This window comes from Zosterops lateralis (genome assembly GCF_965231275.1).
Source record: "Zosterops lateralis genome assembly, chromosome: 2".
Taxonomy (NCBI): domain Eukaryota; kingdom Metazoa; phylum Chordata; class Aves; order Passeriformes; family Zosteropidae; genus Zosterops; species Zosterops lateralis.
Window position 1 is genome coordinate 8,340,435 of NC_139763.1, and position 21,251 is coordinate 8,361,685.

A 21,251-nucleotide genomic window follows, 5' to 3' on the forward strand; every position below is an offset into this window, starting at 1 on the left:
ACCCTGCAGGACCAACCCGTCACGTTTACCTGACGTATGAAAACCAGTTGTCTGAACCAGTTGGAGGTCGCAAAGTGGTCGAGATGTTCCTTAATGACTGGAACAGCATTGCTCGGCTGTACGAATGTGTCCTGGAGTTTGCACGATCCTTACCAGGTACAGAAATCACCCCTCCTTTTTGCCAAAATGGTAGGCTTACAGATGACTGATTTTCTCACTCTCTCTTCCTTCCTCTCTTCACAGACATCCCCAACCACTTAAACATTTTTTCAGAAGTTCGGATCTACAACTACCGAAAACTTATCCTTTGTTATGGAACTACCAAGGGGAGCTCAGTGAGTAACTCCTAAATGGACTTTAAATGTATGGTTGAAAACAAAATGGGCAGACTTAGACTTCTCAGAATCTTGCTGCACAGTTTTTCTCTGTAGTGGAATTAATATAGATGAACATAGAAAAGACAGAGTCCTGCATTGGTGGTTTTCTGGCTTGCTAGAAGTTCAGGATTTTTGAGAATTTCTGTTAGATGCTTTGTATTGAGTGAAGGACAGTGGTGTGCTTCTGATTGATTGCTGGTGTGCTTCTGATTGTGCTTCTGATTGAAAGCTGGTGTGGCAGCCTTTTTCTGAAAAACTTGTGTAAGTGTTGTTACTGATGACTGCTGTACTGGGGTATATGGATGGGTATGTGTAAGCTGAATGCCTAATTCTGCCTTAAATTAGGAGTGTAACAAAATTTTAAATGTAGTGCTGTGCTTTCAATGAGGTGTTCATTCATTATTTTGTAGCAGTGCTGTTCTCTTCTTCAGAACTCTAGCTTCCTCTCTAGTATTTGAATTTACAACTTACTAATTATTTACGTAACTGAGTACTTGTTCACACCTTTGCATTAAGTGCAAAGTAGAGGAGGAAGTAAGTGCATGTTTATTTCAGATTAAATTTGTGTGCAACTGATGCAAAGTAGCTTGATATACTTGAAATTTGCTTGCTGTGACTTTTTCGTGTTCATTTTCTAAGTTGAATTTTTAAGAGTATTTAATGTGCATTTTATTGGGAATTGTATGTAAATATGTATTTGTATGTATACATATATACATATGTGTGTTATGTATATGTAAGTAGCCAGAGCAGCAGTATGGACTTTGCATTTAACTTCCTCACATATTATCCAGTACTCATTTTTGTGTAATGTAACTTAAGAAAACCAGTCCACCTCCAGCAACTCACTAATCAGTTTTCCACATCATATATCTCTTGAGTTTAATTTTCTCTGTCTCACCTTTGGCAGAAAAGATTCTTTTGCATTTTGGTTGAGTTGCTAATGTAAGTGCCTTGTTCTGTGGTTGCCAGCAATCCAAGCAGCTAATTGGGTGTTAAAGCTGAGAATGCTTTTTTTTTTTCTTAACAACCTCAGCAGCTTTTGAAGAAGATGAATTAGCAATCTGTTGAGGTTTGATGAAAAACGGGGGAAAAAATTAAATCTGACCAACTTTCTTGTTATAATCTTTTATTATAACCTCGTTATTACAGCCTATTTGTTCTAGCTTCCGAGATCATTTTATGTTTGTGACATTGCAGATCAGCATTCAGTGGAACTCCATCCTCCAGAAGTTCCACATTTCACTGGGAACAGTTGGCCCAAACTCAGGTTGCAGTAACTGTCACAACACAATTCTGCACCAGCTCCAGGAGATGTTTAATAAAACACCAAATGTGGTGCAGTTGTTACAGGTAATGTTCTAAAAAATTTCTCTCAAGAAAATTGCAAGACACTAAGGAGCTGAATTATGATTGAACGATGCTCCTCATGGGTGTTATGATTGTTTATGGATCTCATTGCCAAAAAGCATCTAATTTTCCCTGCCATACCCCATTTTCCCTGACCTTTCCTTTTGGATAACCTGCCTTACCTCTCAATCTCCGCTCCCTCCCAGGTTTTGTTTGACACTCAGGCTCCACTAAACGCCATCAACAAACTGCCCACCGTGCCCATGCTGGGGCTGACCCAACGCACCAACACTGCCTACCAATGCTTCTCCATCCTGCCCCAGTCCCCCACGCACATCAGGCTGGCCTTCAGGAACATGTACTGCATCGACATCTACTGCCGCAGCCGCGGCGTGGTGGCCATCCGCGACGGCGCCTACAGCCTCTTCGACAACAGCAAGATTGTGGAGGGCTTCTACCCAGCTCCTGGGTTAAAGGTGACCACCCCTGTGTTTTCTGGCAGGTTGTGAATAAATGAGCTTCTGGACTTGGAAGGGTGAATCCGAAGTGGAGAGCTTGGTGAAGGTTTTCTTTGTGGAGAGCTGCGGTCCTTCCGCAAGAAACTCCTTCAAAATTCTGAGCGTAGAAGGAAGTTTTTGATTTATTGGTCCATCTGTTAATTAGCTTGAATTAACACATTTCCTTTAAAAAAAAAAAACATTAAGTGCTAGGGTTGGATTTTTTCCTTATCTGTGTATTCAGGCATCCTTTTGCTGAAACTTGCTGAAGCTTTGTGACTAGGATGTGTGCTCCAGGATTAGCAGCAACTGCTCCTCACAGACTGTGTTGTGTGGCAGTACAGTGCTCATAAGTTGCAGATGGGACAATACTCCATGTCTGCTCTAGAGGATTCTAGACAGAAACTTCTCTTTTAAAACAGTTTCCATCAGTGTGTAGCAGGAGCCTTTGGCTTTGTTTCTAAATACGGTGCTGGTTCACTCTTCCTGAAAAATTAATCTGTGCACACTGACAGAATACCTAAGGGCAGCTTGTACCAGTGCTAGTTATACTGAAATACTGGAAAATGGCACCCTTTGAGAAACAGGTTAATTTACTAATTTTTTTTTCTGACAGTTGCAACTGAGTATTGATTCTCTGGTATTGCACTTAATTGATCCTGAACATCTGCCTCTTTAACAAATGCCTAATGAAAGGCTAATGGAAAGGAGATTGTTAGACACCAGTGTAAAGTGGTAGAAGAGAATGAAAATGGGAAGGTAGAGGAGGAATTAATTCAAATTGGCAGGTTCCTCTGGGTACAGGAGAATGCTGTGGAGCAGGTGACCTAGATGTTCTTAACCAAACAGGGCAGTTGTAGGTGGGATTCAGCAGCCTTGTACGTTCTGGATACTGATGAGTTGTTCTGGAACAGGTATTTCCAGGTGTAGACTTTTCCTTTTCTTTAAGGAGAGAAGAAAAATGTTGGTATTTCAATATGCTGGAGATATTTCTTGTTATAGAGCCAGGTGTCTCTGTTTATGAACTGATATATTTTGCAGACTAATTATACTGCAGTTAATGAATGCCCACTAGTATTTAGTTCCAGAGGCCTGCCTGTCTCCTATGTGCTGTAGCTAATAAAGGTAGTTTTAAAGCTTAGCAAATACTGCCTTCATTTGTATAGTAAAATTTAAATGTGCAAATTGGTAACAAAACTGCTTTTTCCACAGACATTCCTGAATATGTTTGTTGACAGCAACCAGGATGCACGGAGACGATCTGTAAATGAAGATGACAACCCACCTTCCCCTATTGGAGGAGACATGATGGATTCTTTGATATCACAGCTCCAACCCCAGCAGCCACCACAGCAACCACAACAACAGGTACCCTTCAGGCAAAATTAATGTTTATTGTCTTCCACAACAGTGGATTTCTAAGAATTTCATGTTCTAAAGGGATTAGCAGTAACAAAATGGAAAGGGAGACTATAAACCCACTCTGCTGCAGAATTTCCCTTCGGGCAAAACGTATTAATTTATTTTGCCATTTCTCATTCCAGTGTAAACAACCCATAGCATATGAGCAGCAGCTTTGGAAGGTCACATGAGACTTGCTGCCTAGAAGCAAAGGACTGAGGGAGGGAAAACAACTGTTGAAGATAAAAGATGGGAGGGAGAGTCAGGAGGCTTTGCTGTTACAGGGTGGCAGATAAAAGGAGAGAGGTACAGAGGTATTATGTCTTTAGAACAAACTGATAAAAACAGTGAGCACTGAACAAGATAGTATAAAAAATCAAACAACTGTGTGGATGAACCTGTAAGACCAAACCCTCATTAGTATTCTCCTACACATACTTAGCTTTTGTTTTGGTACAAAATGATCAAAAGTTTTCACTGTCCTGTGTTGACAATTTCAGCCATTTGCAAAGCAGGCAGGAGCCTCGGGAGCGTATCCTCTCACCTCACCACCCACCTCCTACCACAACACAGTGACACCCTCCCCATCCATGATGCACACACAGTCACCAGGTAGGATGGCTGGGAGCTGATCCTGTACTAGAAAAATAGGTCTTTGAGCATGCATGTTTTTTCTATGTTTTGAGCTGTTTTAGCCCCAGATTAGCCCCTTACACTTTGGGGAAAAAAAGCAGAGTCCTGCCATGCATGTTTTGGAAAGTACATTTTGAAGCTAAAAACCCCATTAAGTAAAACTGTCATCTTTAGCGGTGTAATATTTGGGACTGTTTCATTATTACAGTTTATAACTTGATAAAACAAAAACTGGTTCATTTTCAATGCCTGCTTCTTCAGAAAAGCTTTTCATCACCAAAGCTCTGCTTTCTGCTCCCAGCTGTTGTAGAACAACAGCTGAAAATATTTAAATTTGGGGAAGGGCTGGGCAGGGGGGAAATGCCATTCTTCAAGCCAGATATCATTGGGAGTTTCCTTTGTGTGGTAAATCAACCTGAAAAATATAACAGTCATACATGTAAAAAATAAAGCCATTGACTGCAAAAACAAATCTTCTTTAATCTTGTTTGCTGTCTCCCTAAAAAAGAGGGAGCAGCTGATAGAAAAAAAATTAGAACAGAAAGATGGGAAATGTGTCTTTCAAGTGATGTGATGTCTTTGATCAGGAAATTTGCATGCTGCAAGCTCACCTAGCGGGGCTTTAAGGGCACCATCACCAGCATCCTTTGGTCCAACTCCTTCACCTTCTTCTCTTGGAATCACAATGGGACAAACAGCTAACTTTGCCAGCCCACATGGTGAGTTCTTTACTGGCAGGTGTATATGTAGTGACAGGGAGGGCAGATTTGCTTTTTGAAATTAAGTCTTCTAGAGCAGACCAAAGTTAATTGAGAAAAACTCACAGTTTTTAATTGGTTCAAGTAGCTGTTTTCATATATGTGAGTGTTAACAGTAGTCAAAAGTAGCTGCATGGCATGTTGAGGCATTCCTAACATGTTAAAAATTGACTCTCAGTTACTCCTTTCTGCTTACTAATGTGGGGAAGTTCAATGTTGCCTTGTAGCAGAGCAGTGGCTGCAGCTTTTAATGAGCATTTTCTTTTGTTGGATTAGTTAGTGGATTTTCACTGCTTACATTTCCTGGGAAAATAACTCAAACAGGTTAGAAGTTCAAATACTTGCAATTTGAAAATGTTGTAAAAGTCTGGCTGGTTTGACATGTGTATGTGAACAATGTGCCTTTTGGTTGTTTTCTTTATTAATTTGGTTGGCTTTTTTGTTGGAAAGCTGCCAAAACAATCCTTTGTGTAATCACAGTGCATTGGAGACTGTTCTATAGATCACAGCAAATGAACAGTTCAGATGGTAATTTTCATGTATCAGTTTGATTGTTGAGATCAACAAAGTGAGAGAAATGTACCACAGAGTAGGTTTAAGGTTCTGATCACTCTGTATAGCAGAGAAACCTTTGCAGCAGTAACTGTAAGATACTGAATAAATAAGGAATTGTCTGGCTGAGGCTTCCATTTGCTGAGGAGCAGAAGTCCGAGTCTGTAGGCAAGAGCACCTTTTGGTTAAGAACCTATTACTTGTTGAACATGAAAATTTTCCTTAACATTCAGTTCTACTTTTTTAAAAATATGACCTGGAAACCCTTTAAATCTGTATCTTGATTTTTACTCTCTGCCCCCACTCATGTGTTTTGTATGGCAGTAAAATGTAGCCTAAAAGCTTGCAGACACTTTCATGCTTTACAGATTTTGGGTAAGCCTCTTCTAGATTTCTCTATTAGAAAGCCTTTTACTTTTTAAAGAAATAATAATGATCTTGTAACATCTGTAGGTACCATAGACCCAAGCTCACCCTACACCATGATGTCACCCAGTCAGCGTGCAGGGAATTGGCCGGGATCTCCCCAGGTCTCTGGTCCATCACCAGCAGCACGGATGCCTGGAATGTCACCAGCCAACCCTTCCCTTCATTCACCTGTCCCTGATGCCTCTCATTCCCCACGAGCTGGAACAAGTAGGCTTCTTTATCAGTGTTGTAACTGTGAAACGCTCATGTTTAACGTTTCTAGTTGTGTTCCTTTTGGTAGTTCTTGTGTCAGTCTAATAGTCCTTACTGTGCTTGTGCAGTAAAATGTCTAAGGAAATTAAGCCTTTATTCTGTCCTAGTTCAAATCTTCAATAACAAAATTAGAAAAGTGAGCTAAAGCATACAGCATAAATGTCAGCAGGATTGATGATAGCTCTTGTTGCAGTGCAGAAATCAGTCTGGAACTATTGAACTCCGTGACTAAAAGTCTTCAGAGTGAAAGCAATGATAGGCACATTTGCCAACCCAAATACTAACTTTTCACATAATAGATTTGTAATGCTGCTTTTGCACGACTGATTTAGCCATCTTTACATCCCATTGAGTTTGTGCAAACCTGCTGTCCGCTGGCATGCTGCAGAAAGAGGAAGAGGGAGGAGGATTTTAATGAGACTCTTTGCATGGATTCAGGGTCAAAACTAATTCCTTGTCTGTCTGATGCCTATCACTAGGCAGGCAAATTCTTAAATAAGAAGGATTGAGCTTCAGCATAGAGGGCATATTGATGAATAGTGACAATTAAAGTGAACACATCTTATGTTTCAGCTTACATCCTCCCTTACTGCAAGTCCTTGTGTCCCCACAGGTTCCCAAGTCATGCCGACAAGCATGCCTCCACCTCGGAAACTACCTCAGCGCTCTTGGGCTGCATCCATTCCTACAATCCTCACCCACAGTGCCTTGAATATTCTGCTCTTGCCCTCTCCTACCCCTGGGCTTGTGCCAGGACTAGCTGGCAGCTATCTGTGCTCCCCTCTTGAGCGATTCCTTGGGTCAGTGATTATGAGGAGGCATCTTCAGAGGATCATACAACAGGAAACGGTACGGTTTTGGTTTGAATGGACCTGTGGGTATGTGACTGCTCCATGTCTTTCAAGTCAAGCACAAACTGAAATGCTTGAAATAAAGTAACTGCTTGCTGTTAGACTTGTGCTGTACTTCTGATTTTTGCCTTCTGAAGAAATTATTTAGAGAAATCATTTAGTTCCACTTCTTTTCCACAAAAATTAGATGTGGAAAACCTGCTTGGTCAGGTGAAATTTGGTAACTGTTGAGACAGCAAGTCTATGACCATAGTTTCAGATTCTATGGATTCCTTGGGTTTAGCATGTCCATTGGGAGTTCACTAGAACAGCCACAGGGTTACTGTGGACACCACTCAGGATTGCCAGAGAAGTGAGTTACTGGTTAATGTTAACTATTCAGTCAGGAATGTTACTTTAGGGTTTAGGATGGACAAATGTGCCTCTTCACTTCTGTGGCATGGATTCAGTGGCAGAGAAAGAAGCCAAATCTGCCATAAGCTTAATTCTCAAGGCAATTTTACCAGTATTAAAATGTCATGTGTTTCTTTCTGGAAAGAGAGGTCGATCACCTTCGGGAAGGAGTGAGAGAGAGAGTGTGTGTGTGTGTGAGTTCATGCCATTTAATGAATGACTAATTGACTGTGAATCTCCTTTTTTTGCAGCTACAGTTAATAAACTCCAATGAACCAGGTGTAATTATGTTTAAGACAGAGGCACTGAAATGCAGGGTTGCTCTCAATCCTAAAACCAACCAGACCTTGCAGCTGAAAGTAACACCTGAAAATACAGGACAGTGGAAATCAGAGGAGTTACAAGTTTTGGAGAAGTTCTTTGAAACAAGGGTATGTACTGAAATTGAGAATGTTGACGTTTTTGTGCATTTCTTTTAATCTCTGGTTTTGAGTGGTCCTGCTGACTTTCACTGGCATGTGTAAGAGCTGCAAAATATAAAATTGACAGCTGTGCATGCTGGTTGCATATTAAATGATATATTTATTATCTAAATAGGCACTACTAAATAGTGTCTTTCTTCAGGTTGCAGGACCACCTTTTAAAGCAAACACCCTGATAGCCTTCACAAAGTTACTAGGGGCTCCCACACACATCCTCAGGGACTGCGTACACATCATGAAACTGGAGCTGGTGAGTCAACTGTTCTATTTATTTAGTTCAGACAATTTTGGTTATTATATTTTTGAAAAAAAGCTGTTGTATCTTTATCTACAAACACAGGAATTACTCTCAATTTATATGTAAGTTATTTAATGTTATTGGAGGAGTTTTCATTTTACTACTAGCTTTCCTGGAAACACTCAAAATTTCTCATTTCAACTGATCACTTTAAAGAACTGCAGACATGCCTGCACAACAGGCACATGCATAGGCTGACTGGAATCTTCTGATTGTGTTACTCTGCTCAGTTCTTTCAGAGTTACTCTGATTTCTCTAAACCTGGGAACATCTGCAGGTTTAGCTAAAGAGGCACACTCTACTTTGTGGTAGAATGTTTCATAGCTGTGTATGTCACTGACATGAGACCTTTGCTGTTCTTTCTCTGTGCTGCTCTGTCTGAACAGTTCCCTGACCAGGCAAGTCAGCTGAAATGGAACGTGCAGTTTTGTTTAACAATCCCTCCCAGTGCTCCACCAATTGCTCCTCCTGGAACACCTGCTGTTGTGCTGAAATCCAAAATGTTGTTTTTTGTAAGTAGAGCTATCTCTTTTAAAATTCTAACCCTGCATGTCTCTGGGATCATCATTAATTTGCAGCAAAACATAAGCCCACTGTACCTGGCAGCTGTAATAGCTAAGAGTGTTGTGCTATTTGGAATCCTGGATTTGCTTGGATCTCTTTTGTAATGAGTTTGGTTCGTATTCCTACTCTCCTTCCTACTAAAGCACAGCATCTTCTCGTGTTTTGTGTTCTTGGAGAGATGTTGACAATATATAAAGTTCAGCTCCCTCTGGGCTGCATCTTCGAGTGCTCAGCTTGTGGGTGTTGAGTTCTTCTTTGAGGCACTAAACACCTAGATTGGGTGACGGGCACATTAGTGATGCTGGGAGAGGAGAGCAGCGATGAGATGTTCAGAACAAATCTACATTAGTGTTGTGCCCCAGGCAATGCTCACTGTGGGGTGCTTTTGAGGAGACAACAATCTCCACCTGATTGATAATTTCCCTGTTACAGAGTGGATGTCTGAAAACAGGGGGGTTGAAGTACCTGCTGTCTGTAGGCCTGGAGTGTTTAACTATATCAGAAGTTGCACTGAAGTACATGGTCATTGAATTTAACACACTTTTTGGGTTGTTTCCCCACAGCTTCAGCTAACACAGAAAACAACAGTCCCACAGGAAGCTGTTAGCATTATTGTCCCAATTATTTATGATATGGCTTCGGGTACAACGCAACAGGCTGACATTCCCAGGCAGCAGAACTCTTCTGTTGCTGCTCCAATGATGGTTAGCAATATTCTAAAGAGGTTTGCTGAACTGAATTCACCACGACCAGGTACTGTACATGTCCAGTAGATATATTCTCTTCACCCAGACATCTGACAAATCTCCAGTGTAAAACTAAACTCTCTTAAGTCTGAATTCTTCTTGATTTCTATCTTACTTCTTTAGTAAGAAAGAAGTTTACAAACTCCTGATGTGACAGGCAATACATAACTTAATAGGAAGTACTGGCAACACAGCAGAAGGTTGCACTGATGATTCAGGCTGAGTTTAGTTGTTCTGCCCAAATGATAGAATACACCCACCTCTTTTTGGCCCAACTCTTGCTGCTCAGTAAGAGTCACACTTTTTGATAAATGGGCCTAGAATGAGTCACAAGAAATATGCCATGGCCAAGTGTCAGTTTTCATGGTTAATTATGAAGTTACTCAGCTTAACAGTAGAATATAAAGGGATGTTAAAATAGTTATCAGAACTTGTCCACGTACTGTGAATGATTTAAAAGTAATTGCAGTGGTTGTATACTCCTTTGTCAGTGTGTCCACTAGCAGGGGTGCATACAGTTCTGTCCACCAGATGTGCTGTGGAGTGTTTGAGCTAGGTTGTTCTGAGTGTTCATTGGCCTCTAGGTAGTGCACTGTGAGCAGCATTGTGCTTTGCTTTCCCTCTTGTTTGTCATGCCTTCTAGTTTTTTTAGTATCTAAAATATGGAAGAACAGTAGCAGGTTCTTGTCAGGACAGCATGGTGTCTGTAAGCAGTGGTTTGGGGTCCTAATACACAATAAGAACAATAACTTTCAGTTCTGATGAAGAACAAATTTTTTCCAATAACCCAATAGATGGAAGTTGTGAATCCAGAGGTTGACTCTTATTTCTCCTTTGTGTAATTATTCATCTCGTTGTTATGCAGTAATTTTAACTATGCTTGATGGATTATTTCAATTGGTAGAACATGAGCAATGTTTACCATAAATTGGTGTGGATATGCATACATTTCTGAAACTTGTGATGAGATTTAAATTAATATGCACTTTCTGTTTAACATGTAGTAATAGTTTAGGTAAATAGAAGAGAAAATAGCCTTGAGGGCATGTGGAGTTCCCTGTAGGAGTTCTGTATTTGGGAAAGAGCTGTTGTTTGTATAGCATTTTTATTTCAAAATACATTAACTAAACTTCAGGTGTTGCTTTTGGAAGGTGCTTCCCCACAGAGTTCCCCTGGCATGGGGAAGGGTAGATTCTTGCTTTGCTGTTTGTTATTGTCCTGAGTTGTGTTTTAAAGTAAACCCTCCACAAAATACCACAGGCAGAGCAAGTAACTGTCAAAGCTGTTCTGGAGATGTGAGGTGAGATGTTTTCTGATGGTCACTAGGTAGATCAGAATGGACAATTTTTGTTTGTCATGCAAGTTTTGAAGCAGTTTTGGAATCCAGTACAGGGAGCAAAGTATAGACAGGGGGGAAAAAAGCAAAGGGAAAACATTGGAGCCACAAGCAGAATGTTGTCCAGGCAAAGGAGAATGTAGCTGGCTGAGCACAGGAAATTTGTAGTAGTCCTTCCTCTGTTTCCGAAAAGAAAGAATGAGTCTGTATGATTTTATTTCCACCATAACCCAGCAAAAGTAGAATCTTCCCTGAGGACACTTGAAATGCAATTTCCTCTGTTCTTATTGTCAAAATATACATCATTATATCTGATCAAAGAGAAGAAGAATACCTTCTTTTCTTTACCATTGAAAGGTGATAGGAGAGCCAACAGATGAAAGTAGATAGCTGGGAGACTTCTCTTAAAACAGCAGTACATGGGAGATCCCAGATGTGTGTCCTTTCTCGTCTGATGCTCCTTTCTCTTCTGCTGCTCCTGTGCTGTACCCAGGATTTTCCTGACTTTCCTACCTGTTAGCTCTCTGCTGCACTAATTGCAATCTGCTTGGTTAAGGGATTTTTTCACTGTTTGAGTCAGGAAGGAGCAGGGCCTCCCATCGTGCACAGATGATGTTACTGGCACTGTCGTTGTAACTGGAATCAGTGTTGCCTTGTTCTGGCTGTATCTTTTTTACCTTTCTCTCTTTGTGAGAAAGCATTTTGTATTCAGCTTAATTTTCCTTTTAATAAAATGGTAGTGCCTGAAAAGTAAGTTCTTTTGAAAGAGTTTTCTTTTCAGATCTGTGGGCAAACACATTCTGCTGTGTTTAACAGTAAAATGTTGACTCATTGTGAGTACACATTGTTCTAATACCACTTTACCTATGCCTCCGTGGGAGAAAATACTTTACTTTGGGGAAATATTTGTATGAGCTGAGAGGAAATCAATGCCCTGGAATAATAAGTTAAAACTTGAGCTGTAAGTCCAAAACCTACAAGTATGTAGTGGGCATCACTCTGGTAAAGGAAATTAAAGTCCCTGTGGATGCTGGAGGTGACCCTTAGAGAGGAGCTCAAGGGACTCGTGATGATTCTTAAAGCACTTCACGACTAAACATTTTTCAGTGTCTGATTTTCACTGATGCAGTGGATGGTATTTAGCCCAGATTTGTAGCTTTGATATAATAACAACTTGCCCAAAATAATCTTGGGAATCCCTAGTCTGGCAGCTAAGATTAATGCATCCCAACAGGCTCTGCTCTTATCTCCTTTGCTCACACTGTTGCTCCTTCAGCAGCAAAATTCAACGTCTTCTAATTGATATTTCTTGAAATATGCAGGAAAAATTCAGCCCACAGTGACCAGAGTACAACAGTGGCTATTAATTGTATTCTCTTAGCAGGAAACAGTAGATGAAAATCACAGCTGCCTGTTACTTCATCTTTTGCTGTTCTTATTTAACCCTTTCACTTCTGTTGGTTTTAACTTCTTTAAACTATTTGTTTTTGTTAACAAGTGCTGGTATTTAAAACTTGAGGTAGCTGTGGCTGGTTTTTCCTCTTAGTATTGAATCTCAGCTGTTGGAAACAGAAGTCCACCTGCTCTGTATTTTATTTCACAGTTTAGATGTCAAGGATAGAGCCAGAGCAATTTGGTTGAAAGAAACAGATTCCTGACTGTTGCCCAGTCTTGGAATTGGAAATATTTCCAAGACTAAGCTTAGGACAGAAAACATCTTCCAGCTGTTTCAGACTTGAGTCTTTCAAAATGTTTAGTTTCTGCTTGTAATCAATAGAAATATAACTTGAAAAAGTTGGGTTATTCTCTTTGTAAGATGTGGTGCTCGGAATTAATAACATACAGAAAAATTGGACCACAGTCCATGTGCAATCAATTCTAGCACAGATTCAATCTGACATTCAAAAGCAATTAAAAGTTAAGGGCTACTTGCAATTCCATCACCAACAAGAGCAGTCCTGCTGGGAAAGCTGGAGCTACTTCAGCTGGTAACTCTCGCAAATCCCGACTTCCCTGGAGGTCGCTGGGGTTTGGGGGTCGTGTGTCTGCACCCAGGCTCTGCCCTGGGGGCTCAGGGGGCTCAGTGAGGAAGGGTTGTGGGGTGTGGGGCTAACCTGTCTGTTCTCCCTGCTCCAGAGTGAGGAAGGGCTGTCCGGGGCGCGGTGCTAACCTGTCTTTTTTCCCTGTTCCAGGTGAATGCACAATATTTGCAGCCGTTCGTGATTTGATGGTTAATCTTACGCTGCCCCCTGGGGGGCGTCCCTAGACACTTTTAAAAGAAGGCTGAAAGTGAGACAAAACAGCAAAAAAAAATTAAAAAAAAAAATAAAGCCTTCAGTTAAAAGAGGACGTTTTAATTTTACCTTTTTTTCTAAGAGCTAACTATAAACTGGCAAACTTTCAGGGATGCACTTTCATCACATGAGTATCACCACGACTTTTGTATAGTGCTGTTGTATAGTGTGTTTTAATGGGAGACACTTCAGACTAGGTAATAGATTGAAGTATCAGCTTGCTGGTAATAGATTTAATATTCTGTTTTATACTATAAAGATTATGAAAATGCCAAACTTGTTTGTTTTTCTGTTTTTTCTTATGTTTTGGTGTAATAGTCTTTTTTTAAGGCAGGTCTGTCATTTTTGAATACTGTAAAACTGTGACAAACTTTATATTGAAGCTGTATTTTAATATGACTGCTTTGAATCCTTAAACAATTTATTTGGGCTTGTTGTAAACATGTCCCCAAAAAGCAATATTTAATAAACTGGATTAAAAAATCTTAAACTGGATGTTGTATCATCTTAAACTTTATTCCTCTCCCCTGTAGCCATTGCCCGGATCTCTTATGCTCACACTTCCTGCACTATCTCTTTATGTGATCTTGGTTATACACACACATGCTGCTAACTTAAAAATCCAAACAAATCTTTATTTATTTTTCCTCTCAGTTCAATTTGTTCCAAATCAGAGTAAAACTGAGTTTGTTCATTTTCCTGGTTGTAAAAATAACTAGTAACTACTTAAAATGGTTCTTCATTTCTTATACCAGGAGCTACATTTTTTCTGTCCCAAAAGCAAAGCTTAGTGGAAGAAAGAACCCTCTGTCATCTGTTATGGAGTCTGCAATAACAGACTCTCTTCTTACTGTAGAGGCAGGTAAGGTAGAACTGGCTGGACCTCCACCCCACAAAATTGGAGAGGCTGATCCCAAAAAGAAACAACCTCACACTTCCTGAATTGGATGTTTGTCAGTAATGACTGTAGGCTCTTGTAATTGAATAAAATGTCCCTCTTTAGGAGTTACTCTGTCATTTAGCCATTTGTCCTCCTCGATCAATATTCTCAAATTTTTATGGAGTTGAAGTTGGTTTCCTGACTTCTATGAGAGTGACTTTCAGCTGTGCTGCCTCCCTGCCTTTACAGAGCTCTGGAGGCTCCCTGCTCAGCTGAAGGATGCTTTAAATTGATTTTAAATATCTTTTAATGAATGTATTCCAGCCTGCCTTGCTGTCTTCAAGGCTGCCCATTGCCCCTACCACTGTCACAGTGTTTCTTTCTCTGAGTCTCTTGCCACTAGAAATCACCTTTTGCTTGGTGGCCATCTCAGATTTCAGCCTTGGACTCGTGATTTGAGAGTGGGTTCTGTGTCACTGCTGTTCTCACCTGTGTGTATCTAACAGATGGTTATACAGCTTCTGCTTCTGACAAACAAACCCCATCCCCTGCAGTGAAAACCTGCAGTTTTTAAATGCTGCTGCTGCTCAGTTGGAAGGAGCCCATATTTCTGCCTTTTTACATCAACAATGATGTTTTAAAATGGAGAGGTGACACAAGGATGTCTGAAAAAGACTGGCTGTTGTGCTGGTCACTGGTCTGGTTTTGAGCTGGGAGCATTCCCATGCCTCAAATCAGCCTCCTGATATGTGACCAGTACCTGTTGTGGGAAGGGGCAGGGGATGTCGAGTGTGGTGGTGGCAGAGCTTCAGCACTTGGAAATAAAAGGGAAGGGAGAGACTTCCCCACAGGGCAGAGAAGACAAAACCTGTAACTACTGACAGATGGTTATGGACTGACACTCCAAATCCCAGATGATGGAAGGTTGAATTTGGTTTTAGATTATACACAGCACTCATAACATATGCCACATTTTAAACATTTCTCCTAAATAATTAAATTCTTAAGGAAAACACTACTAGTAAAAGGAAGCATTTCCCACTCATCAGAGACATTTGTTCCTTTCAAAGCAATGACTGTGTATTTACAACTGCAGTTTTGTTTTTCATGTGTATTTACAACTTCAGTTTTAAGTTTCATTTTCCATGTGTTCAAGTCCCTTTTTCTGGCAGCCAGATGATGTGACCACCTGCTGCATTGGGACTATTTGTAGATTTCTTCCTTATGGCAGATTCCTTTGTCCATTTATTTCACTGAAAGTGCTGCAGTGACTCCACATCCTTCAGTATTTCTGAGGTTTCTAAGTTTCTGATCAACTGTCTTAGTTTGAAAAGACAGGAGTCTGTAAAGGAAGGCAAAAGCCTCCTGTGAAGTGGGAAAGGTAAACCCCCTCCCTCCCTCCGAATTACCACAATTTCAAAATAAAAAAAACAGCTCTCAGGCAAAGGTATGGGAATAATAGTTATTTACTAGAAAAAACTAAAATAGAAAAAAAAAGAACAACAAATGTAATTAGTACAAACAAAACTACTGATACAGTCAGAAAACCTGACACCCTGAGGAGTCAGGGTGTTGGTAAAAGTCCAGTTGGATGGTGGCTGTGCCTCCTGCAGTGGCAGATGAAATGCTGCTGAAGCAGAGATCCTGTAGAAGGGTATAGTTCTCTGTGAAGGTCTGGTGATAGAGTAGATGGGCCTGGTCCTCCTCTGGGAATCCAGCAGGGAAGAAGCTGCTTCTCTGGGAATCCAGCGAAGATGGCTGCTCCTCTGGGAATCCAGTGAAGAAAAAACTGGGGCCGATGGCTTAGACCAAGCTTATTTTATGCAGGTAGGAATGCTTGGTTCCTCCTTCTGGGTGGAGCATCTCACAATGGGATGATGTACCTTATCAGTCATGCAGTGAGTCACTTAATGGCCCATTAGCAGGAGACATCTCCCCGGAGGGAGACATTGTTCTTGGAAGAGATAAGATAACTGCCCCCCACCTCCAACAGATGGCAAATAGAATACATTCTTATCTCACAAATCCAGGACATTATCCACCCCTTATTCTATTTCCATCTGCATCACAATGAAATCTTACACCCATTTCTCACTTAAGACTAGGTTTCCTTGTGGTACACAACGGGTTTCTCCATCTTTCTGCATTACTCACCAAGTATAACCAGGTCCTTGAGCAAAAACAATCCCACGGATGGGTTTGTCTTTGCCTGAGGTGGGATTAATCCAAACAGTTTTTCCTAAAATACTTTTCATATGTACCACAGGGACTTTATCTCCATCTACTGTGTGCACGGGTTCAGACTGGGCAGGACCAGCTCAATTGATGGACCCTCGGGTGTTGACCATCCAGGTTGCTTTTGCCAGGTTCATTTCCCAGTTTCTAAAAGTTCCACCACCAAGTGCCTTCAGGGTGGTCTTAAGGAGTCCGTTGCACCGTTCAACTTTGCCGGCAGCTGGAGCATGATAGGGAATATGATATATCCATTCGATACCATGTTCTCTGGCCCAGGTGTTGATAAGGCCGTTCTTGAAATGGGTTCCGTTGTCCGACTCTATTCTCTCAGGGGTGCCATGTCTCCACAGGACTTGCTTTTCCAGGCCTAAGATGGTGTTCCGGGCGGTGGCATGAGGCACAGGGTAGGTCTCCAGCCATCCAGTGGTGGCTTCCACCATGGTCAGCACGTAGCGCTTGCCTTGGCGTGTCTGGGGCAGTGTGATGTAGTCTATCTGCCAGGCCTCCCCATACTTGTACTTGGACCACCGTCCACCATACCATAGGGGCTTCACCCGCTTGGCCTGTTTGATGGCAGCACACGTCTCACAGTCATGGATAACCTGAGAAATGCTGTCCATGGTTAGGTCCACCCCTCGGTCTCGTGCCCACTTGTAGGTGGCATCTCTGCCCTGATGACCTGACGCATCATGGGCCCATCGAGCCAGGAACAACTCCCCCTTATGGTGCCAATCTAGGTCTATCTTTGACACCTCTATTCTTGCTGCCTGATCTACTTGCTCGTTGTTTCGGTGCTCCTCATCAGCCCGACTTTTGGGGACATGGGCATCTACATGACGGACTTTCACTGTTAGTTTCTCCACCCGAGAGGCAATGTCTTTCCATATATCAGCAGCCCAGATAGGTTTTCCTCTGCGCTGCCAGTTGGCCTTTCTCCACCTTCCCAGCCACCCCCACAGAGCATTGGCTACCATCCACGAATCGGTGTAAAGGTAGAGCCTTGGCCACTTCTCCCTTTCAGCAATGTCCAGGGCCAGCTGAACAGCCTTGAGCTCAGCGAGTTGGCTCGATCCACCTTCTCCTTCGGTAGCCTGTGCAACCTGTCGTGTGGGGCTCCATACGGCTGCTTTCCACTTTCGGTTTATCCCTACGATGCGACAAGAACCGTCAGTGAAAAGAGCGTAGCATGTTTCCTCTGCTGGTAGTTGGTTATATGGTGGCGCTTCTTCAGCCCTTGTCACTTGTTCCTGTTCCTCATCATCAGTGAGACCGAAGTTTTCACCTTCCGGCCAGTTCGTAATTATCTCCAAAATCCCAGGGCGATTCGGATTTCCAATACGGGCACGCTGGGTGATAAGGGCAATCCATTTGCTCCATGTAGCATCAGTGGCATGGTGGGTAGTGGGAACCTTTCCTTTGAACATCCAGCCCAGCACCGGGAGTCGGGGTGCCAGGAGGAGTTGTGCTTCCGTGCCAATCACCTCCGAGGCGGCTTGAACTCCTTCATAGGCAGCCAAGATTTCTTTCTCTGTTGGGGTGTAGTTGGCTTCGGACCCTCTGTAACCTCGGCTCCAGAATCCCAAGGGTCGGCCTCGAGTCTCACCAGGCACCTTCTGCCAAAGGCTCCAGGACAAGCCATTGTTCCCGGCTGCAGAGTAGAGCACGTTCTTCACCTCTGGTCCCGTCCTGACTGGGCCAAGGGCTACCGCATGAGCAATCTCCTGCTTGATCTGGGTGAAGGCTTGCTGCTGTTCAGGGCCCCAGTGGAAATCGTTCTTCTTGCGGGTAACCAGGTAGAGAGGGCTCACAATCTGGCTATACTCGGGAATGTGCATTCTCCAAAATCCTATGGCACCCAGGAAAGCTTGTGTTTCCTTTTTGCTGGTCGGTGGAGACATCGCCGTGATCTTGTTGATGACCTCAGTGGGAATCTGGCGGCGTCCATCTTGCCATTTCACTCCAAGGAACTGGATCTCTCGGGCAGGTCCTTTGACTTTGCTCTTCTTAATGGCGAAACCGGCTTTCAGGAGAATCTGGATGATTTTTTCTCCTTTCTCAAACACCTCTGCCACTGTGCTCCCCCACACAATGATGTCATCGATGTATTGCAGGTGTTCTGGAGCCTCACCCTTTTCCAGTGCAGTCTGGATCAGTCCATGGCAGATGGTGGGGCTGTGTTTCCACCCCTGGGGCAGTCGGTTCCAGGTGTACTGCACACCTCTCCACGTGAAAGCAAACTGAGGCCTGCATTCTGCTGCCAGAGGAATGGAGAAAAACGCGTTAGCAATGTCAATAGTGGCATACCACTTTGCTGCTTTGGACTCCAGCTCGTACTGGAGTTCCAGCATGTCCGGCACGGCAGCGCTCAGCGGTGGAGTCACTTCATTCAAGCCACGGTAGTCCACAGTCAATCTCCATTCTCTGTCGGATTTGCGCACAGGCCAGATGGGGCTGTTGAAGGGTGAGTGAGTTTTGCTGACCACCCCTTGGCTCTCCAGCTCACGAATCATCCGGTGGATGGGGATCACAGCATCTCGATCTGTCCGATATTGCCGGCGGTGCACTGTCGAGGTCGCAATTGGCACACGTTGCTCTTCCACCCTCAGGAGTCCTACTGCAGACGGGTTCTCTGATAATCCAGGCAAGGTGTTCAACTGCTTAATGTTCTCTGCCTCTACAGCAGCTATTCCAAAAGCCCACCTGAGTCCCTTTGGGTCTTTGTAATAGCCGTTCCGGAGAAAGTCTATGCCTAGAATACATGGAGCGTCTGGGCCGGTCACAATAGAATGTTTCTTCCACTCCTTCCCGGTCAGGCTCACCTCGGCCTCCACCAGGGTCAGTTGCTGAGATCCCCCTGTCACACCAGCAATGGAAACAGCCTCTGCCCCCACCTGTCCCGATGGTATTAAAGTACACTGCGCACCAGTATCAACTAAAGCATCATATTTTTGTGGCTCTGATGTGCCAGGCCATCGGATCCACACTGTCCAGAAGATCCGGTTTTCCCGTGCCTCTCCCTGGCTAGAGACAGGGCACCTCTAACACTGGTTATTATTCCCTTCCTGGGCATACATACTAGAGGTTCCTTCAAGGGGATCTGACACATCATACCCGGCAGCTCGGTCATGGGAGGTCGAGGCTACCTTCACCTTGGTGGAAGTTCCTCGGTTAGAGTTTCCCTCTTTGAGCTGACGCACCCGTGCTGCCAGGACAGAAGTGGGTTTCCCATCCCACCTACCCATGTCTTCCCCATGGTCACGCAGGAAGAACCACAAATTGGCCCTTGGGGTGTACCCTCTATCTCTAGCTGGGGAATGTTGGGCACTGAATTTGGGGCCTGTAACTCGCACAGGGGCTGCATTAACTTTCTTCATCTCCTCCCTCATCTCCCTCATCTCCTCTTTGAACTCCTTAATCACAGCTGAGATATGAGCCTGCATTGGGCCATTGATCATGCTCTCATAATTCCTCAGCTTGTTGGCAACAGAACCCACGGTCTCTCGGTTAGTATCTGCATCAATTGTTGCAATAAAAGTGGTGTATTGAGATGGCCCAAGGTTTGCTAGGCTCCACAGCATTTGCCCTGTGCACCTGACTTTGTCGGGGTCATTGTCATGCTGTCCATCCCTCCCGAAGAGTACCTCCAATATTGCTACTTCCCTCAGCTGTTGGATCCCTTCCTCAAGGGTCTTCCAGCGCATCCTATGGTGGTGCTCCTGCATTCTTTCCCTGTGGACAAACCTCTCTCTGACACTCATTAAAAGCCGCTCCCAGAGAGAAAGAGACCCTGGCTCCCTTACAAAAATCTGATTCATACCTGAGTCCTGGGTCAAGGGTCCCAAGTTCCTTGCCTCACCACCATCCAGCTGCACGCCTGTACCCATAAGATCCCAGACCCGGAGTAACCAGGTAGTATAAGCCTCACGTCCCCGTCGCACAATGTCTTTGTGCAGGTTACGGAGACTTTCGTACCTCAGGGACTCGGTGATGATTGCAACCTCTGGCTCCCCTGTGGGTTGTGAGGTTCCTCCATTCCTATCCTTATCTGGGTGCTCAGCTTTCATCTTAGACCTCCTTGTTTCTACCGGGGCAACTGCTGCTGGCTGTGACTGCCTTTGTGGTTCGGCTGGACCCTGGACAGTTGTAACACCTGTGGGTTCCACTGCTGTACTATTTGGCTGTCCCTCTTGAAGGCAAAGTGAGGGTTTCTCAATAGCTGGGGAAATGAATTCCTTCAGCATCTGACTCATCTCACGTATCTCCTTAACCAGAACCCCCACCCAATCTGGGTGGTTCATTTCTGAGACAGACTGTGGGGCAGGGTCAGGCTCTGGAACAGCAGCATCTCTAGTCTCTGAGGCAGGTGTCAGGGTAGTTCTCCATGTTAATCTTCCCTTATCTCTGAGTGCTAAATATAACAGGCATATCAACAACACCACCCATTGTATGACATCATTAGCATTCAGAGTGGATCTTAACCCTTCAAAAACTGGTGGAGCAGACCCAAAAAGATGGTTAAAAGGTTGGGAGAAAATCTCCCCTGGTGTCATTTCTTCACAATAGGTACCATTATTAAGGTAACCCCAAAAACACACAGTTAGTGTATGATAGCTCTGAATCCATGTACCTGCCTTCCAGAGGAAGTTAAAGATCCATGAATTCCTCACCTTATTAACCCATAAGCCAAACTGGATAACAGCCACAGTAGCCTTAGTTATAGGACCCATATCTAGATAAGGGCCTGCAAATGGGAGAAATACAGCCACGATCACGTGCCACCCAAACCAAGGTAAGCTAGACCACATGGTGACACTCAAAGATGTTTCTATATCAGTACACACAATTAGATTACTTAAGAACTATTATTCCCTTTTTCCTTTCAATGCCCTCGAGCCCCACTTTGGGCGCCAAGATCTGTCTTAG

General features: G+C 43.3%; 1 protein-coding gene across 1 annotated transcript in view; it reads left to right on the forward strand.

Annotated features, from left to right (window-relative positions):
- Positions 1-13,703, forward strand: part of MED14 (mediator complex subunit 14) — a 34,944-nt gene extending 21,241 nt beyond the window's left edge. The window contains exons 18-31 of the mRNA XM_083854606.1: positions 10-156; positions 244-335; positions 1,578-1,730; positions 1,934-2,203; positions 3,437-3,592; positions 4,126-4,237; positions 4,846-4,977; positions 6,022-6,204; positions 6,863-7,098; positions 7,745-7,924; positions 8,118-8,225; positions 8,660-8,785; positions 9,401-9,590; positions 13,112-13,703. Of these exons, the coding sequence (XP_083710732.1) occupies positions 10-156; positions 244-335; positions 1,578-1,730; positions 1,934-2,203; positions 3,437-3,592; positions 4,126-4,237; positions 4,846-4,977; positions 6,022-6,204; positions 6,863-7,098; positions 7,745-7,924; positions 8,118-8,225; positions 8,660-8,785; positions 9,401-9,590; positions 13,112-13,185 (2,159 nt within the window). The 3' untranslated portion in view covers positions 13,186-13,703. The remainder of the gene's footprint in view (positions 1-9; positions 157-243; positions 336-1,577; positions 1,731-1,933; positions 2,204-3,436; positions 3,593-4,125; positions 4,238-4,845; positions 4,978-6,021; positions 6,205-6,862; positions 7,099-7,744; positions 7,925-8,117; positions 8,226-8,659; positions 8,786-9,400; positions 9,591-13,111) is intronic.
- Positions 13,704-21,251: the final 7,548 nt, after the last annotated feature.